Source organism: Prinia subflava, chromosome 25 (genome assembly GCF_021018805.1).
Source record: "Prinia subflava isolate CZ2003 ecotype Zambia chromosome 25, Cam_Psub_1.2, whole genome shotgun sequence".
In the NCBI taxonomy this organism is placed as follows: Eukaryota; Metazoa; Chordata; class Aves; order Passeriformes; family Cisticolidae; genus Prinia; species Prinia subflava.
The window spans coordinates 1781342-1802296 of record NC_086271.1 but is presented as its reverse complement, the minus strand read 5'-3'; the positions used below and the strand labels follow the sequence as shown (position 1 = coordinate 1802296).

Below are 20955 nucleotides of genomic sequence, written 5' to 3'. Positions count from 1 at the left end.
CTGATCACAGAACTAGAAATCAGTGGCAGCTTATGGTTATGTTGGTTACATGCACACAAACCAAAGTGCCACTTATTCACAAATACACACAGAGACACTGATTCTTTGAAAGGACAGCTTTCACTGCACTGGGAACTACTGTAAAAACATGCTGGTGGTGACAATGAATAGCATCAAAGAAATCAAAACCTATGGCCAGGAAAAATGCAGGGAACAATTCTAAAATTAATTGAATAAAAAAGGAACTGTTACAATTAAATTTGTTCCTGATTAGGTAGAAATGCAAGAACTGTGAACCAGACTGCTTGAGAAGAGATTCCTCTTCTGAAGAAAGATGAAGACCTTACTCATGATGCTTAGTGAGAATACACTGTGCAGTCTAGCATTCACCTCAGAGAATTATTAAAGCACATCCCCTAGCCCAGCCCTGACCCATTACCAACAGATCAGAGCAGCTGCAAATATTTCCCTCCTGTTCTGACTCTGGCAACAAATGCAAGGAGATAATAAAGACAGTGAGCACTGCACATATATGCAGCCCTGATCACTGTGCTGTTCAGTTTTCTGATCTGGAGCACTTCTATATCATTGTCACTAACACATCCAACAAGACACCTATTGGCCTCAGCCTGGTCTAATCCTTCATGGTTTTGGGGAACATTGTGTGATTAAAAATCAACCCCACTAGAAACAGGGATAATTAGCTATTGGGAACAGGCTGCTGGAAACTGTAATTTCTTCATCCCTTGGATTTGTTTTGTCACAAGAGGATGTTTTTAGAAAAAAATATAATTGCAGTAAGGTTTGAAAAGGTTCCTAAACCAGCCAAAATAGGAAAGCAATTCATCTGCCTCTGTGTCTGCACCACAGCTTTCTCCCTGCTTGACTGAGAATTTCAATCTCTGTCTGACCATCAGACAACAGCATCAAATTCACTAAAAAAAAAAAAGCAACCAGAGCAAAGCTGTGGTTTTTATTTCCCGGTTTGACAAAACTGGGGATGGCAGAGAGGATTTTGTTATTAAATTGAGCAGCTTCAGTTGCTTCTGGAGGGTCACTACAAATCATTATTTTAGAGAGATTAGTGATTTTCACAATGGAGGCTCCACAGATTTTCAGGATAATTACTCCTCAGCAGAAAAAACCAGCATTGTTTTTAGACAGGTTTATCTTCACGCAAGCCATTTCCAGTCTTTTAATTTAAAGGTTTAGGCATAGCAAAAGAATTCCTTGATGAGCATGGAATTTTATTAATAGATAGTACATCAGGCAAATTCTGCAATACCCTTTTTAGAAGGGCTATTATGCAAAAAGCTATCCTTTTAGCATTTTTAGTATCAATATCTACAGTAATAATGACTGGTTTAGTGAATTCTATAATATTTTTATAACAGCCAGACCTTTGGGCACGTGACAGATTGCACCTGAAGATCTATGGGACAAATGTTGAATTTAGAAACAACTGTACCCAGTTGGCTTTGTAAGCTGGAAAAGAAAGGAAGGACTAGAGAAAACTGCCAGTAGGAGACAGAGACCAGGGAAGAATTAAGATCTGTAGATGGACTTTGTTCTAAAAAAGGCCTGTGGGCCTGTAGAGGAAGAAAAGTGCATAGAAATGTAAACAAGCTCAAGGGAGGTGAAGCTTTGTGGATTTATTTGCTTTCTTCTGGCAATGACAGGTATAGGAGAAGTACTGGCAAGAGTATTTTCTTCTTGTTACTATGCTGTTTCTTTCTTACTTATGTAAGAAATGAAGGTGGTCTGGTATGAGCAGTAACCAGCTCTTGGAATGGAAGATTTAGAAGTGTGAAAAAGAAAAAAATCCAGAGGAAGACTATTAGAGATCTTGCAAATAATCAAAATATTTCCCCTCGCCTCCTGTCCTGGACCTCCAGCTATTCCTTCCAGTAAGAGATGATAAAAAGCCATTCCACTTTCATCGATGTGAGTCTTCACCACAGTGAGAAGACATTTCTCATCTTTCAGGGAGAGCTGTGGTGCAAAAAAGAAAACAACTTCGTGGCAAAGAGCTGTTAGGATTGCAGCATTTTTTGAACACACCTGGGCCATATTTTCTTTCTTTTCCCCCCACTTTTACCTTCATATGAATGTAAATGTTACTAATTTGTTTTAAAGAGGAAAGAAGCATAAAGAGGGAGAGATATAATGGGATTTCTGATCCTCTGAAAATTCAGAATTAAGGTTATGTTTAATTGCAGATTGAGATACAAATTTTCTGGAAAGATACCTCTTGACCAGCTAAATGCTGTTAAATTATTTCCATAATTTCTAATACTTGCTTATGTTAATATCTTCTATATTGGTTGAAAAAGAAGAGATCATCAATTTTAGAACTCTTGTAGCATAGGAAACTACGGGTCCTTAGGACACAATGTAAAAGAAAAAAAAAATATACATATACACACACACATGCATACAACACCATGTGTTACTTTGACCAGTACTTTGAAATAAGATAGTCCAGAAAAGAAAAGAATATAGATAAATAGATGTATAATAGAAAAGAAAAGTGGATTTGAAGCATTTCTAAGGATTTTCTCTAACACCTCTCTCAACATGGGGTTTTGGCTGCTATGGCAGCCTGCGTTGTGGCCCTCAGGCCTGAGCTGTTACAAGTCAGGATATGCTGAGAAGTCTCATTCATTGTCTGTGCTCACCCTTTCTTGCTGAATTTAAAACTTGGGGATAACCATTCCAAGAAGTGCTGGCAGCATGATTTAATTTCTTACTTCTTCTCCACTCCCAGTTTAAGCTGCCTTCTCACTTCCAAACCAAACAGGACCACAGCATTACATAGAAAGCAACAATCAACAACCACAATAAAAAATTTAGGAAAGGAAATAAACCGCACCAACTTCCACCAACAACTCAAGAGCCTGGCTTAGGGAGTAGGTACACTGCAACAATGTCAAGTTTAGATTTTTAAAGTTTGGGTGTACTGAACTGTAGGTTTGCCTCACTTAACCTCACTGTATAATGAACTGCAAAATAACATTTTTAAAGAGGAGGATCAGCTTGCTGGGTTTGCTTCATCTCAGTGCTCTATGTTTTTCTGGCTTTGATCTCTAATCTCCTAATAAATGGACAATGTCAGGACTAAATTTTAAAATCTACAGTCAGAGAGTCAAATTCTGATTGTGCAGCTGGAATGGCACTGCAATCAAGAAGAATGCCAAAATACACTCACATAAATGCCAGCAGAGTTGTGTTCATTTGGTCAAAAAATGGATCTCTCACCTCCACAATTATTTCCAGTAACACTGCAGCCAGTAGCATCAGTATCCAGCAGTTCTACATTCGTTTCCCCCAGGACTTTACCTGTGCATGTTTGCTCAGTTTACAAATCAAGTTCAGCATATTTTCCTTTGTAACTTAAATAAGAACACTAAAAACTCTGGGTCCTGTGGTCTGCCCATCTACACTGCATGTATGGGGCTAGATGAAATCAAACAAGGCAGACTTAGGTATAAGAGTTCCCTGAACTGGGAATCTCCAGCAGGTTCAAAACTGCATGAATTTTCCAGCTGCTTTTTCTCTTAAACCGGTGCAAAGGGTGATTGACCTTCTCAGGCAAAGGGGCATAGTGGAGCCAGATTAACAAAATCTGTCATTCCAACTCCCTGACATACCTGGAAAATCACAATGAGGTAATATAGGAGAGGGGGAAAAAACCCCACCCCTCTTCTACAGGTAAAGGATAAATACTTGTTTTTTCATCCAGTTTTTCTGATCTGTTTTTTGTTGTTGCAAACGGATGCATTGTGCTGAGCTGAATAAATCATGTGATGTGGCCCTTCTTGAGTCACAGTACAGAGCTGCTTCATTAAATTTGATGAAAACAAACCCAAAATGTCACCTGTGTTAACTGCACAAAGGCACAGTGCTCTCGATGCAGTTCAGGGTTATGTTGTAACTGCTGTGGCAATGACTGTAGCAATATCATCTCTAATTTCTCCCTCTCCTCTAGATAAGTTTCCTTCTGCTGTATACTTAATCATCAGTTCTTTAGAGAAACCCACTCCCCATGTCTGCTGTCATAAAATAACCCTGAGGATGTTATTCAGATTCATGTTTCAGTAGAGAAATTTGTCCACTGATGAGGTCACAATTGTGTGTTAAATCTCTGCTGCTGCCTCATGAATGCCAAACCACACCTTACTACTGCAACACCACAAAATCAGTGGCAGAACAGGAACTGTGGAGTATAAATTTGGGATTGACACTCATTTCACTGCGACTTTTTCACTTTGTGCTGTAAAAATGCCAGTGGATCTGTTTTAGCCTAAGAGAGATTCATATTCCACTTATTAAGAGAGTTCTGAAAATTTGGAAGTGCATGAAGAAAAAGGTGCTTCCCATTGCCACTGTGGCATGTGGGTGACAGAGGAGAAGCAGAGCTGAGGCACTCTCCAGCTGAAAGCTCTTTGTGAAAGACAGCAGTACAGCTGAAATCACACCCAGGGCAACGTGATGAGTGAGAGGCCTGTGCAGTGAAGTCAGTGGAAAAACTACAGGTGGTTTCAAGAGGAACTGAATGGGCTCTGTGACCAGTCAGCTACAAAAAAAAATGGACAAGGAGAAAGGGTCTAGATGTAAAAAATCCTCACTGCCTATGGAAAATTACAACTGCCAGATCCCAGGGTATGTTCTAAAGCTGCTCTGATGTACATCACCAGTACTGTTTTCTGGGATGATTCAGTGATAAAGGACATCCCAAACCACTGTCTGCTTTCATGGAAATGCTACCTTCTTTCTGAGTGACACGCTCAAAAATTTAAATTCCTTGCAAGGTAACATGAAGATGACCAGCTTCACAGATCTCAGACAAGACAGGCAAGAGGTAATCTGATTTTCTGTTGCCAAGAAACAGACTGTATCTCAACTATTCAAAATCAGGCAAGGTTTTTTGCTGTCTGAAAAGACATTATTTCTATGGTAACAAGAAACCCTTTCCCATTCTCCCAGTGCATCCAAAGATGCTCTCCTTACCCATTCTCCCTCTTGGCATGATCAGCAGGCTCCACATGCCAGCAGCTGGTGTCAATGAGAGCAGCTCCCACACCTCAGCTTGCCTCCCAAATCTGTTTTGTCTACACAAGTGATTATTGGTTCTCATACCTTTTATTTTGGCCTCATAATCCAGAGCAGTGCAGTCCATTTTCATGAATCATGAAAAGGGAACTGGTGAAGACAAAGCTTATTAGTGGGGCAGCTTTCTCATGTTCTCTTCCATGAAGGAGAGTCAAAACTGAATCCAAGCTGTGAACATCCCATTGAATACTCCCTTGATCCAGATGCAATTTAGTTAAATGAAAAAATAATCATCACAGTGCCCAACAAAACAGCAACAACATGATAATAACCTGAAGACTTGTGGGTAGTTGTTTTTGGGTTTTTTAAATTTTGTACACAGCAAACAGATTTAGGAACTGATGGATCATTTCAACCTCTCAAAACAAATCTGATGACTAAGTAATTTGCTAATTGCTACTAGACTGTGCAGTTTACTGATGACTAAGTAATTTGCTAATTGCTACTAGACTGTGCAGTTTACAGGGATACCTTAATCACTGTTCTCAGAGAACATTATTCTAATATTATTTTTTTACTTAGCTCTGTAAAACAGACAATTTGAACAGTTCCTCCTATTGATACACTAAACACAGAGGAGCCCCCTGTCTTTGGCTATTTCCATATTTCTTCCTTCTTTATTTCCTGAAGCACAACAACTGAGGTGTGCTGCCATTAAGTCTGTCATTCCATTTGAAATGAACAAGTTCAAGTTAACTTCCAGAGAGGGGATAAACTCTTAACCAGCACAGTGCAGGCACGTGCTGCTTACCTCCAAATCCAGGTCTCAGTGCAAAGTCATGCTCCTCTATGTGAAGAAGCTGCTCAGATCTAAGTGGTCGGACCTTTGTGCTGTCAAGTTTCCTCATTTTAATTTCTCGTTTGCTATGGAAAAAAAAAAAAGAGAAACTTAATTTATTTCTTCTGCCCTGACATCAGTGCTAGTCAAATGAAGTAGGGACCTGGGAATACTGGGCAGCTGAATCTGGAACGTTAAGGGGAACAACCGTGTTAATAAAGCTGGAGAAAGATACATTGGGAAAGGTTGGGAAATGAGGTATGAGGGTGCCAAGGTCCATGAAGAGCACCAATTATTTATCAGCACTCCCAGGAAGAACTACTGGATAATCTTCTGTTCTCCTCAGAGATTGCAGCTATCATTATACAAGAGAATAGAGCTGGCTGAAGTTATTATTCACATAAACACTTGCAGTGCAAACTTGGAAATAACACCACCTATCCATGGTTTAACCACTTCGTACATTATCCATACTACAGAGACAATTATTCCTTTTAGTATAAATGTGGGGTTTTTTTCCTATGAGCTCAAATGAGTCAATAATTTTTTTAGAAGGACTGAGAAAGGATGATCCTGGATCTAGGGACTTGCAGGGAGACTGGCTTTAAGTGGAAAGAGAGTAGGTTTAGATTGGATATCAGGAAGAAATTCTTTCTTGTGAGGGTGGTGAGGCCCTGGCACAGGTTGCCCAGAGAAGCTGTGGATGCCCATCCCTGGACATGTTCAAGGCCATGTTGGATGAGGTTTGGAGAAACCTGGTCTAGTGGAAGGTGTCCCTGCCCATGGCAGAGGGTTTGGAATGAGATGATCTCATGATTTTGTGTTCTGTTGCACACATTAAGAATACCTTTCTCACAGAAGCGTTCTCATGGTGAGAACAGTGAAACATTAGGCACCATTGCTTGGGCAGGTTTTGAGACTCCTTTCACTCAGGCTATTTTAGAATAGGTCAGACATTTATTTGTAGGAATGACTTGAATACAGCTGCTTTGCCACAGGCAAGAGACTCTCCCTAGACACAATTTCTTTCATGCCTTCTGTGATTCTCTGGGACTTTGCTGCAAGCAACTCTAATTATTACTTTTGACTCAACGATAGAAATGTCTTCTGAAGATTGGCCTTGTAGTCAAACACTGCTTAAAGCAAGGTATGAAATACCTCAGGATAAGGTGTATGCCTCTATTTACTTAGTTTTCTCCCTCCCCACCTTTTTTCTTAATCAAGAAGCCCAAGAAATTACTTTCCTGTAACAGGAAGGATGAGGTGGCTCCTGGGCTACTCAGAATTGTTGGGCTTGAACAAATTCATTTACATTGGTATTCTTGAATGTCCCTGGCAGTGTTGTCTGAATCAAATTACCAGGGCAATCAGAAGGTCCATGAGGCATTTCAAATACTTCAGACTTTAGTTTTCTAGGTATGAAAATCATGTGGATGGTGAAATGAAAGCCCACGCTTCAGAGAATTAAAATCACCACAGAGCAAGCCTGCATCAGGGTAGATTGGGCAGCAGAACTGAACAGCTGCAATGTTCTACATGAGGGAATTCTGCTGCTTGGGATCCAGGAGAGGATGAAATGATGAATTATGTTCAGAATACCATGGCACAGCTAATACAGTTTGGAAGCATGAGGTTATTTGTTATCTGATGTGCCAAGGAAAATGCCTCTTTGATGCTCCGAGGATTTCAATGGAAGAAGTAAGCTGGAACCGATTCATCTATTACAGCTTCTCCCTAGAAGCAAGTCTGTGACTGAGGAAGACTTTCCCTGGACAAGAGAGGCAAAACATCAGCTACCAGAGCAGGAATTTTCTTCTTAAGAAGCCACTGGGAAGAGATCTTATGGGATTTTAAACCACAAAGCTATTTGGAAGGAATATGGCCTGCTAACTGCTCAAGGTAATGAACCTAAGCATGTTGAACAGATTCTTGCACTCCTGCAAAGTATTTGGAAGCCTATGGAAGCAGCTATCACGCACTGAAGAGGTCATCAAAAAGGGAAAACAGCCCCAGAACTGGGAAATCACTTTGCTGGTGAAGCAGCAAAGAGGGGTTGCAGCAGCAAAGGGCATTCATGCAGTGGTACCAGAGAAAGAAATAGATTTGTTGGCGTTCACCCCAAAATACGATCAAAGGGATCACAGATTAATTTTTGTAATGCTGATATCAAAGAAGATGGGTGGGTTGTTACCTCGGCAGGACAGGTTGTAGTTCCACCCTTGCTCTGTCGAAAAATAGCCCAGCAAGAGCATGAGAGCACCCACTGGGGAACAGAAAATCTTTTAAAACATCTGAGGAAAGCAGTAATAGGGAGAGGAATGATCAATGTGTAACAAGCAAGAGTGAAACCTGTTGTAAAAACAGCCTCAACACGAGCAAAAGAGTTGTGTTGGGGTAATGAATACAGGAGATCTCCCGGGAAATTATAGGCAAATAAATTTTGCTGAGATGCCACGAAAGAAGGGATGCAAATATCTACTGGTACTGGTTGATACCTTCAGGGGATGGCCTGAAGCTTACCCATTGCACCAACACAGAAGGGAGGTAGTGAAAGCTTTGCACAATCATCTAATTCCAAAGTTTGGGGCTCCTTTGGGAATGTCATCAGATAAAAGACCACTTTTTATTGTGACGGTATTTGGGGAAGTTTAGCAGGATTCTGGGACTTACCTGGGAGCTGCATACATCATACAGGCCCCAGGCAAGTGGCAAAGGTGAACGTATGAATGGAACCCTCAAACCCCAGATCTGTCAAGAGACATCCACAACTTGGGTTCAAGCCTTGCCTACAGCCTTGCTGAGAGTCCCCACAGAGCCCAGGTGGAAGGAAAACTTAAGTCCCTAAGAGATACTATATGGGCAGGCCAGATCAGGTTCCACACATCCCAGGGGAAATTCACATGAAAGGTAAAACTGATTTGCAGAAGTTATGGCTCTGAGTTCCATTTGCAGAAGCTCCAGAGATTCGTTGTGTTATCCAAGCCAATAGCATTGAGCACACCTGCCCATCTGTTCCAGCCTGGAGATTGGGTCTGTATCAAGTGGTAGGACAGTGACCCCTTACAAGACAAGTGGAAGGGACCTTTCCAGTTTTGCTGATCACCCAGTCCAGCCTGCTGGCAAAAGACCATGGATCCACTGCTCCAGAATGAAGAAAGCTTCTGCTCCCAAAACCATTAAGAGACTGATACAAATCAGGAGGGTGTGGTTTAAACTGTTGTGTACATGTCTGTTGTCTGCCCAAGTGGTAACCATGATTCAGGGTTTGCACCATGGTTTGCATAGGACTGTAGTCCAAAATGTGTCCAAAACTCTTAATGAGAACTATTGCTGGATCTGTGCCCAGTCACCACCTCTAGATAGGGATGGTCACTGGCCATTGATTGGCATTTTAATGGAAGAGAAACGTTCAGAAAGGTGGGAACCAATTAACAGTACCCTTCTGTCCCCTATACCCCCGAGCAGCCTGATAGAACATGGGAACTATACAGTTCCCTGTGAGGTTGTAAATGCCATGGGAAAGGCCATTCTTTCTTCATATGGTCATAAAACAAATTTCAGAGAAATAATCAGCCCAAAAGTTGCAGCAAAGATGAAATTGATGGGCTGGGGACTGGCTCTACCATTTGAGACAGGGTTGTATTGGACATGTGATGATAAGGCTGGAAAATCCTGCCCATGAATAAAGATCAGGCTTGTGCCCTTGGGGCTGTGGCCCCAAATACAACAATAACTGATCATCTTGAAAAACCAAATGGGAGGAAGAAAAGATCTCTTAGTCCCCTCACTGAGCATCCCACACTTTTCCATAATATAGTCAGACCTCTCTTTCCATCTAATGGAGTAGTTGAACTGGAGAGAGCGATTGTAAACATCTCAGCTGTTGTTGAACATGTCGAGCAGCATACTGCAAATGCAACTTCAGCCTTACAGGGGGAAGTTGGCAGTCTGTCCCATGCAGTTATGCACAACAGGACAGCTCTCAGTTTCATACTTGCCACACAGAGAGGTGTTGTTCTTGTAGACCAATGTGGGAAAGCTAAGAAGGATGTGGATGAGATTTGGAAGGGGACTCAAATTTTAAATGAAGTAGCTTCCAGAAATGACACCTTGAAATCTGACCATGTCTTCCACACCCTCACATCATGGTTACCAAACTGGGCATGGATAAAAGAAACATTTGTAATAGCTGTAATTATAGTTATCATCTGTGTAATAGCCTGTGGGTCAGCTGGTTCTATAAACTGGTATTGTGGGTAATATAGAGAATAGACAAAGTAGAGTCTTGTCAGTCTCTAAAAGGAAAAAAATGATGCCAAGATGATTTTTTGCCTTTTATATAACTTTTTATGTATCCCCAGTATTCTTAGCATGCATATGTGTAATTCCTGAAGTCTGATAACTTAGCACAGCCCCAGTATTTTGTCAGGCCAAGAAACCAAACATCCTAAAGGTCTCCTAGTAGGAGGCTGGAAAGCCCCACGCTATCTTGGGAAAGCAAGGCCTCCTCTAGCACATACTCTGTAAACTAGAGATGTGGCCCATCCAGGGGGAAATTCCTCGGATGGGGGGCCTCCCATTGGGCCATCCTTGTTAGGTAAGTTAATTTGTAAGGTCTATAAATTGTATATGTGATCTATTGTGTGCATGCCTTGTGGCACATTCCACCTTGGCAAAATGGTGCACCAATAAAGATCCTTATTAAAATACTGAGGTAAAAACCCCCTATCCCTTAACCATGCCCAGCTCTCAATTTTCCAAGACCAGAAAAAGGCATGAACAGAAGCACAGCAATAAAACAAATTATATTTCATTGGTCTCTTGATTGTGCAGCTTTCAGCAGCACACCGTGGTCTAGGGATCTGAACACAGCCATGGATTCTGCACGATCATGGTGTGGCAGATGTCAGGCTGTATCTGAGAGGAAAAGCCCACACAGAATCCCAGAACCATTTAGGTTGGAAAAGACCCTTAAGATCATTGAGTCCAGCCATTAACCCAGCCCTGCCGAGTTCACTGCTAAACCACGTCCCTAAAGGCCACATCTACACGTCTTTTAAACACCTCTAGGAATGGTGGGTGAATCCATCCCTTCCATGGATAGTCTCTTCCAGGACTTGACAGCTATTTTGGTGAAGAATTTTTTGTGAAACCACTAGCAGAGGGTTTTGTGAAACCATTGGAAGACAGATGCACTTAAGGACAGGAAATCCTTCTTTACCTATCTGGTGTGGTAATAGTAACAAAGGGAACTGTGGTATTGGTGTAGATCTGGACAATGATAAAAATTCATAGGTCTCAGTGAGGCACATGCTCAAGAAACTACTGCTTCCACTCATAGCTGTGCTTTCCACAGCTGTACTTCAGGCGAGGGTTTACATTATGTAAATTAAATGGCAATCTATAATTACATTCCAAAAGAGGTCATAAAAAGCACTTGAAGTGTTTCAGATCACATAGGGAATTCACTCTTGTTGGTACTTCTATAATAAATTAACAAGAGCTCTAACTTTATGGCTGAAGAAGAGTGAGGAATACTGTATTGACACTTCCCTACCCAATACAGTACATTGCATGGACCTGGGTATTTGGACCTTTGGAGATCTCAAAGAGCAGTTAGTCACTGCCTACAAAACCAAATTCAGAATTAATTAACAATGGACAAAGGTGTGTCAGGCCTTTAAAGACAAATTTAGCTGCTCCTACCTAGTCTTGAAAACCATTAGCAAATGAAAGGTCGAAGGTCTGCTCAAGGGTACTTAGATAATTTTTGGTTAAAGCATTTAATCACATAATGCCATCAGTGTAGCTTCATAAACCAATGGCATGAGTGGGATTGATGTGGTTCGTGTCCCATCTGGTTGTCTTTAACTTACCAGGCTATCAAAAGTTTATGCTGGTTCAAGGAGGAATCAGACAAGTTCATGGGAAAGAAATCCACTAAAGATCACCAAATCTGCAGAAATTACATGCAATATAGGATGCTGCTGGAGGAAATTTGATGGCTTGGTACAGCTGTGAATATTAGGGGAAGATATCTTGTTTGCTCTGTCCTTATTCATCCAAGGTTGTGCTTGCAAGCCCTTGTTATAAATTCAGTACAGTACAGGGATCCCTGGAAAGATCCTGCTTGGCTGTTCTTCTGTTTTAGAGTTCTGCCAATGACATGGTAAAAGTTCTTGCAGCAAACTAGAGAAAGATTTTTTTTTTCCTACCATCCTTCCATATTCAGAATGAAACTAGGTAAGTTTATGAGAAGAATACTATTAAGGTGCCTTTTATGAAAAGAATACCCTGGATGTCATGGCTGTAAGTTCCTTTCCAGGGTTGTGTCCCCAAGATGCTCTGGCTACTATTAAATCAAAGGTATCCAAAAGGTAGAAGTTACAGAAATCTTATTCCAAGGGGAGTCTGTGGGGTAAGCCAGCAGTGTGACCTCTTAAATGTTTTAATACATCCATCAAGCCTTGAAGCCCAGATAAATGAAATCATCAAAATTGCACTGTTCTCTCTCATATGCATGAAAATGCATTTCTAATTGTTCAGTAACATCAGCAAAATGTACTGTAAAAAACCCCTAATATTTGGACAATCAAATGTTTTTTTCTTCGCTGTAGGAAATGGACCACGAGAATAATCGCTTTCTCATGTACTTTTGGTTAATGCTTTAAAATCTTCTTTACAGGAGAATGCAGACAAACAGCTTTGGAGGGAGAATTGGGTTACTCTATTAAAACAGTGGAACTTGTAGGTTAAGTAACATTTTCACATGGGATTCTTTTTAAAAGGCCACCCATTTAACCAAGGCCATCTGTCAGCTGTGTCCCTAAGAACCCGAGTGCTGGCTGAAAGATTGTTCCCCACAAAGAAAAAGATGCTGGTGGAAAGTCAGACCCTGATGCAATGTACTGGAGGATAATGCAGCCTTTAGAACAAAAGCAGAGAATGAAACAAAGAGAAATTAAACACATCTGGATCCTTTGCAGAGAAAAGCTGATTTGCTGCTGTTAAGCTTCAGGATCCTCTGTGGCTCAGATTTTGCAGTCTTCTCCCCAGTTCAAAATCACCAAGACCTTGGAAATGAGGATGTGGGACGCCAAAGCTTGCCCTGTGTAAAGGAAACTGCCACGCCAGGCAGCAGCAGATGGATTCCTCCTTGTTCCTATTCCTCCTCTCTGATAACACACTTGTGCCTGTCTCACAGGATTGTCCATGGATCCATTTGCCTGTACCAGTAAGATCTGTGATGATGGAGAGGCCACTGTGCTAACACTGGCACTGCAAGAGGATGTTCATCAGGATCCCACAAAATTTCCTGTCTCCTACCACCAGGTTTCCCTCCTCCTTTGTGATTTTTTTATGACAATGATGGAGCAACTGCTCTCAGCTACGGCAGAACAGGATAAATGCAAACAACAGCAGCATATGCTCCCCTTTTACAATAGAGAAAAGTGTACCAGCTGAGCTTAAAATAGACCTTCTCTGCCATTACCACTAACAAGGTATTTTATTCTGTTTCCATTTGATTCTTAACTGCTTCCTGAGACTGGCAAAGCACCAGATGAAATCCTGTGTTGATACTGGGGCTAGTTCTGTTTATTGTCCTGTGTTATTACAAATAATTGTGCACTAGCACTCAGACTGTTTGAACCAGCCTGCTGAATAGCCATTCTTTTCGTGAGCTTTTGGCTTGCACCAAACTTGGACCCATAAAACTTGGAACAGAAACCCAGAAGTCCTGAGCGACACAGCACCTCTGGGCACCTCTGCTGTGCCACCTGTTACCTTGCATTGCCAAACAGGATTTTATCAAGACATGGAGGGTTCCAGAGACATTTCACTGCTGGATGATTGCATGAGAAGTGATACAGGAGGTTACTCTGCTGTTTAGGTAATGGAAGTCACTTTGTAACATTGCCATAGGACTTTGGAAGGCATTTCTGCTTCTTGTGATGGGAGTTAGAGGTCAAGAATACCTGGAATATCACAGCAATAGTCTGGTAGCTTTGTATTACATCAGGAAAAAGAGCTGTGGGTGGGTGGGTGGGTACATAACTGCATATTTATGAGACATTCATAAAATCACAATGTAAAAGATCTGGTTATGAAAAATTAATTCTTACTTCACCATTTCTGTTTTGGGAACATCCTATCAATACTATGCATACTACAAATCCAGAAACTGGAAAAACAGGACAGTGAGCCAAAAGGGTGTGTGGAAAGGTGGCTGACAGCATGAAGTTTACCAGATGAACAGAGACAGACAAAGTCTATTTCTTACCTGTTATGTTTCCTTGAGAATGCCATTTGTTGCCGACGATGAAGACGGTGATGCTGACTGTGAGAACTGTGTAGCACTGCTGTTGGCCATAGGCAGGTGAGGAACAGAAGTTTCATGACCAGGACCATCTCTTCCAAAAGAGAAATGCACCTGATCACCCAATCCACCTTGCTGACTTCTTATTTTTAGTGGTTTTACCGTTTAGACACAGCATAGCAGACAAAAGACGCACGTGAAGCAAGGCACCCCTGAAGAGAGAAGACAGGGGCATCCCAGTTCTGATGTCCTTGCTGAGTTCCCCTCGTACTTTGGCAAATCATAAACATTCCCTCAGCTGTACATCCCTGCAGCATGTGCTGTCCAACCAGAAGCACCTTGTTTTCAGCACTGTGGTGAGTAGGGCAGTTTGCTTGGCCAGGCTGCTCTCCTCTGATCCATTGCTGCCTCTCTTTCAGCAAAGGCGCGTTTTTAAATTCTCCATCACCCGCTCGGTAACCTCTTCAACATAGCCTGTGCAGGCAAAGTGATGTCAAACATTTAATCCCCCTTAAATCCCACACAAAACCATACAAAAATCTGCTTTAATGACAAAGGTCTCTAAATTAATCTTGCTTTCTATATATGTGTGTATCTGCTCAAAATCATCTTCTGCACAGATCAAGCTCTTTTGTTAACTGGCTACACTGCCCTGTTCTCCCAACCATTAACATCAATTCTGGCTCTGTCAGCTGCCAGCATTTTGTCAGAACACACACACTTCCTTCTGAACAGAACAATATCACAGTACAAGCCCAAACTACAAATGACCTCCTGTTTTGATACTCACCAGCACCAGAAAATACACTTTACCCCCACCTTTTTCTTCTTTTTACTAAGCTCTACAGCTATTTAATTCACCCTGAATTTACAAGATATGTGCATGTATCCTTCCACCAATCCTAATATCATCTTTATTTCATTTAGCCTGCCCTACATGCTCAACAGAAGGTTGAATTGCAAAATATTTTATTAACAAAATGTTGCTTAAGCAATAACTTGCACATGGCAGCTAGAAATGATGGTAAGATTTTTTAGGGGCTTAAAACTGGACAATATTGGAGACACATCTTCTTAGCTAACATGGTCAAATTTAACCTTTTCAAGCCATCAGCAAGTTCAGTCATTATTAAAAGTGATAGCATACATTTATTTTTCTTTATCTAAAAATCAGAGATTTGAGACCATAAGTTTAAGAAATGGAAATACCCCACCCCTATCTAACAGCTGGAGGAGTAATTTGGGTCCCTGAGTGGGAGGCTTCTTCCAAAGTAAGACAAACCTGGTAATAAAACCGAGCCCAACACTGTGCCTGCTGAGACGATGAGCATCCACACACCCTGGGACAACAATCCTGTCATGTGGCCCTCTGCTTCCTCAGAATCCCTGAGATTTCCAGCTAACTTCACCAAGAAACAACTGTCAGGTGCAGGGGATTTCCAGGTGGAGGTTACCAATGGACAGCTCATTCCTACTGCTAGACTGAATTGGGTGGCCTAGGATCAAAGGCTCTCAACCCTACTATCCACCTCATTCTGCTGTTTAACAATTTAATCCTTGCCTGTTCAGCAAACTTAGGGAAGGCCATTTGCAGCCTGGCCCAGGGATAGTCAGGGAGTGCTTCTGCTGAATTCCCAGGGTGGAGTTTCCAGACATAGTAAACACGAGCTGCAGTTAACAAAACCTGTAACAGGTTCTATCATTAATCTGCACTATCATTTGGGTGGGAAAAGGAAAAAAAAAACAGTAACTCTAATGAGAATTTACTCCAAGTGGAGATAAATACAAGTTCCTGACCCAGTCTGGTTAAGTTCCCAGCCTACATATATCAAAGTATTAGCCACTGATTAAATTACATGCAAGAAAAAACCCAAGAGCCTTTGGATCCTCTTCTTTCCCCATCCAAGCACAGGCCCAAGAGTAGCAGCAAATGAAATACAAAGCAAACTACACTGCAGGGTGTGTGATAAATATGTTACCACATTTCTACATGTCTGGCTGCCTGCACATCCATCAGAGTTATCTCATTTCCAACCATTTTCCTCAGCTACAAAAGAATAACATTTATATCCTGTCTTCCCTGCTAATTCTAGTTCCCATTGTTTCCAGATACTGTGGAGAAAGACGTGTTTTGGATGTTAATGTAAACCTTAGCTGAAACCACTGGCTGTTATCCCCACTAAGCAGGACACAGGGAATGGGGAGAGAGAGGATGTTCTGGGTGCTGAGGTTTACCCACCAAGAGCTCTGTAGGGGACCTGTGGTAATGTAGAAACATGATGATTTTGTGTGCTGACCTCAAGGAACTCAAAGGAGCCCATTAAAAATAAATAAGTAAAAATTGCTTTGTGGATTTATTTTCCAGCTGGAAAAGGGAGTGCTTAGAAGTGCTGCTCCAGAGATCTGGCTTTGCAGAATGACTGGCATGTCCCTGGCCAAGCTGCTCATGGATGTCCCTCCCTCCAGGAGAGAGGAGTCTCTAACAGAGACACAGGAAATTAGAGGCTGTTTCCATTGAGCCCGCAGCACCCTGCTGATTTATCACTCCTGGCTGTAGCAGCAACTTAACCACTAAGCTGTGCTGCTGAAAAGATTTCCAAAACATGCTGAATGGTCCTTTGACCATCCCTGCTAAAATCAGCTTTAGTCAAACAAACAAATCATTATTGTTATTAATAATAACAATAATGACAATAATAATAATGATAATAATAGAGAAAGGGCTGCATGCACTGACAGGTTCCAGCACCTTCACCCATCTAATGACATAAACAGACCCTGGGAGGCCTTGCCCAAGCACACTGAAAATCTAAGCACCTCTATTCTATGGTGTATTTCCATAAACAGTCTAGCCCACACACATGGAGGGGTGCCCTCTCCTGCAGAGGGGAATCAAAACCACTTCCATTGATGGGTGTGAATACCAGTGAGGGCAAACCCACAGCAACAGGGTTTCTTCATGCTAAACCTGTTTTCATTTCCTCTGGGGAAGGGAGCATTACACAGAGCAGATTATAATATCACTATAAATTACCATTAAGAAAACAGGTTAATCTCCTAAGCATTTGTCAGTAATAATTTTCAAAAAGATCCCTCTTTGGCGAAGAATAAAAACAAGATAATACACTTTGCTTGTATTGGGCAAGCTGCTGATCAGTTCTGGTGTTTAAACACAGAGCACTGTTGCTTTGCTATCAGTAAAATTATTTCTTTAGAATGATCTGTAGCCTATTCAAAGTTTGCCATGCTTATCTTCCAGGAACAAAACCCGGCACATGGTAACAGTGCATCAGCTCCTTGGAACAGTTTGCAAACAAGCAAGCAAGGAAAAGAAGCAAAGGTGAACACACCACCTGGTTTCAGAAGATGAGATGCTTTCTTTTAGTCAGCAAAATACAACATCCCTTCTGGTAACTGCAATCTGCAGCTACAGACCCCGCTCCACCACAGATCGCAGAGCAAAGCAGACTGACAACAGCTACCATAAAAACAAGAACAGAAGAGTACCAGGGATGAAGAAATGCTTCAGAGCCTGGAATTTTGCAGAAAACCTGATCCCACCTAAAGGCCATTTTCAACATATGGAGATGAAAGAGCACAGCACACTAGCACTTTTCAATCTGTACATTAGCTGCAGTGAGAAGAGATGCAATGTGGAATGGAGAGTGCAGGTTTACATGGCAAGGATTTTTTTAAACTCCTAATCAGAGAATGAAATACAAGGAAGAAAACATTAATAAGTCTCCTAAGAGGCACTCACTTCTTACAACCAACCAGCAAATCACAGAAAGCAGATTAAGCACGTCCATGACTCTGAGAGTGTGAATGCAATACAGCAGCACAGGAAGAGGCAGCATTTTGCTTTTCTATGGTAACAGACTCAGTGCAGAGCACTTACCGTTTGTATTATGGTGACTTACAAAATTAATGTTAGAATTAAGGACAGTTTGTCCTGCTTATATTAACACAAATGACAAACCAAGTTTCCCGAATTAAGATATCCATTCACATTTCCCAACAGGATGAAGTGGGAGGAAAGCAGAGACTGGGAGTTAGGATTCCAATTTGCAGATCTCAGAACAGAGAGCAAGTGCCTTTTCTTCTCTTTACAGAACAACCAGATGTTATTTTTCACTAAGGTAAAGGGCAGTTCATTAAAAAGTAAAGGTCATCTAAATTTCCTGAACACAGTTGTTATGTGTTATGAGGTCTCCTTGGGTGTCCAAGAATCTGGTCACAAACAGGGCATGGGACCTGTACAACGTCTGCAGCTTTTGAGTGCAGAGCTGAACAGTTTCCACTAAAATGGCCAAAGACTGGAGACCAAATTCTACTCCTGAGATTGTCCAGTTTCTTATTATTATTCTTATTATTATCTCTGTCCACTGCCTATTCATCCAAAGGAATGTTTTAAAACTGTAGTGTGGGATTCTCACAAGACCATAATCCACCAAAGGCAGGTATATATTTTCCCATATAAAATAATCTCTAAACACCAGGCTTCAATGGGTGACTCTGTTTGGCACAAGGGTCTTTCCTGCTTTTCCTTGAATTTACAAAACACAGGCTTCTCCTCGCTCTGGAGCTGTGTTGGCTACACACCTTTTTTTGTTTTGGTTTGGTTTTTTTTTTTACACAATCAAATATTTGGTTTAAAAGAGTGACAAGAAAAACAAAGAAAAACCACACAGTTCCCCCTAATTCTTTGCATTCCCCATTTCCAGAGCCTTTAAATCAGGGATTCTTTCCCTTTCATGATTCTGCCTCGGACAGAACAATCACTGAATTAATTTCATCCCTAAATCCCTTTACTTAGCTTCTACAGCAACAACCTTGAAAGCAGAACAATCAGTTTTGCTGCCTCTGGTTAAGGAACATCTGCATCTTAAGGGTGATCTCTGACAAAACAAGCAGCCACATTTTTCACAGATTTACAATTCTCACAGCCTCAGCAGCAGAAAACTTTGCCTTTCTGCCACCTCATGCTGACCACAGGCATGGGATACAGTTACCCTACTCCTGCATGTATGTCCATTTTTTTCCAGGAACAGTTTCTGGAGTTTGTTTCTTTATTTGTGTAGGATTTTTTTTTTTAATCTTTTAGCTTTTTTCCCAAGTCAGGGAGGATCAAGGGGGGCTGACCCTTAAGCCTGAGCAATTCTCAGAAAGCAAGTGTTTGCAGCAGCACAGTGTATCCCCAAGAAGAAAGAAGGCTACTTTGCCATATGTATGGCCTCAACACTGTACTTAAATCCCAAAAGCAATATACATTGCATGAGATTATTTTTTCCCTGATTCTCTTGGCAGTCTGGCCAACAGCACAGCCTCTCATCAGTGCTTACCAGTCAGATCCTAACTGCTACCTGAAGTTCTTATGGCTCATTTCCCCCTACAGACCGAAACAAAACAATTCAGCAAGTGTGTTTACTCTTTTCTTGCTGCCAAGCTGATGTGTGTTAAGCATTTTCTCCAGCATTCCCTGTTTGCTGTCCAGAAGTCAACAATACATCTCCAACAGGAATTAATTTATGAAACATATTGCATCTCTACAAAGCTCCTTTTCTGTCACCAATGAACATGAGGAGAAAAAAAAAAGTTGAACAGTGGAGGAAAAAAGTGCCTTTCAGCTTTGGCACTGCAAACTTTTTCATCTTACAGTGAAAATAGAGACAGATTTATTGATTAAAGTCTGATCTCTACAGGTCGCAAAACAGCTTCAAAAGCCATCAGGCACAACTCTCAGTGGCTGTTTTCCAGGCTTTTCTTTCCCAACGATATCTTCCAGAGAAACATATGTTAACATCACAGAGCAGGTGCTCACTTCAAACTGGGAAGCCAATTTTTACTGTATGAATTGTAGTCTTAAGTAAATATATATTTAAGTTTACCTACATTTGAGGTTTAAGAGAACATAAGTGTATTTGAATTTTCTAAGACTTTACAACTTCTGTTTTCCTAGTGGCTGACAAAATAATAAACATCTGAACAATTCATGTTAAAATCTTGAAGGAGAGAGAAGCTGAGTGACTGAAGAGCAGCAGAGAGGGCTGGTTGGAAATTTGCTCATAGAATCACTGAATGGTTTGGGTTGAAAGTGACCTTAAAGATAATCTCGTTCCACTCCCCCTGCCATGGGCAGGGACTCCTCCCACTAGAACAGGTTTTCAAAACCCCATCCAGCCTGGCCTTGAGCACTTCCAGGGATGGGGTACGAGCCCAGCTTCTCTGGGCAACCTGTTCCAGAGTGGTCCCCATGCTCACAGGGAAGAATTTCTTCCTGAAGCTCTAGCACTTTCCCAAGCTCTTGTGCTCCCGTTCATCATTTCCCTGCTAAAATAAAAATAATGCCCTACAAATGTCTGGGCTAGGAGATACAATAGAGGTATGCTGGTTATTCCATCCTTAAAAGAGACATAAAGTACAGCTGAGATCCCCAAGAAAATGGAGCACCTGCACTGCAAGATGATCCTGCTCTGCTGCCTTTAGTGCAGAAATCCCGATCTGGTAATCACCTTGAGATGCAGGAAAAGCTGATGGGAATTCTGGAATGTATCAACTGGATTTCCGTAAGACAAAAAAAAGTCACACAGCGTAATCCAAAGGCACAGATCTTCCAGCTCTGCCTCCTCACCCTTGGGTGCTGAGATAGGACCCAAGACAGACTAACTTTCCCTTTGTCCCCCTTTTATTTTTGCAGGGAAAAAGCTCCAGGGCTGCTCACTATTTCACAAACCCCTTTGCTGTCCAC

At 41.5% G+C, this 20955-nt stretch overlaps 1 protein-coding gene across 1 annotated transcript in view; it reads right to left on the bottom strand.

The window, feature by feature from the left end:
• The window catches only part of GABRR3 (gamma-aminobutyric acid type A receptor subunit rho3), a 34331-nt gene extending 13594 nt beyond the window's left edge, over positions 1 to 20737 (bottom strand). The window contains exons 1-3 of the mRNA XM_063419408.1: positions 20658 to 20737; positions 14172 to 14681; positions 5864 to 5976 (exon numbers count right to left, since the gene is read on the bottom strand). Coding sequence (XP_063275478.1) covers positions 5864 to 5976; positions 14172 to 14299 — 241 coding nt within the window. The 5' untranslated portion in view covers positions 14300 to 14681; positions 20658 to 20737. The remainder of the gene's footprint in view (positions 1 to 5863; positions 5977 to 14171; positions 14682 to 20657) is intronic.
• Between the last annotated feature and the right edge of the window lie 218 nt (positions 20738 to 20955).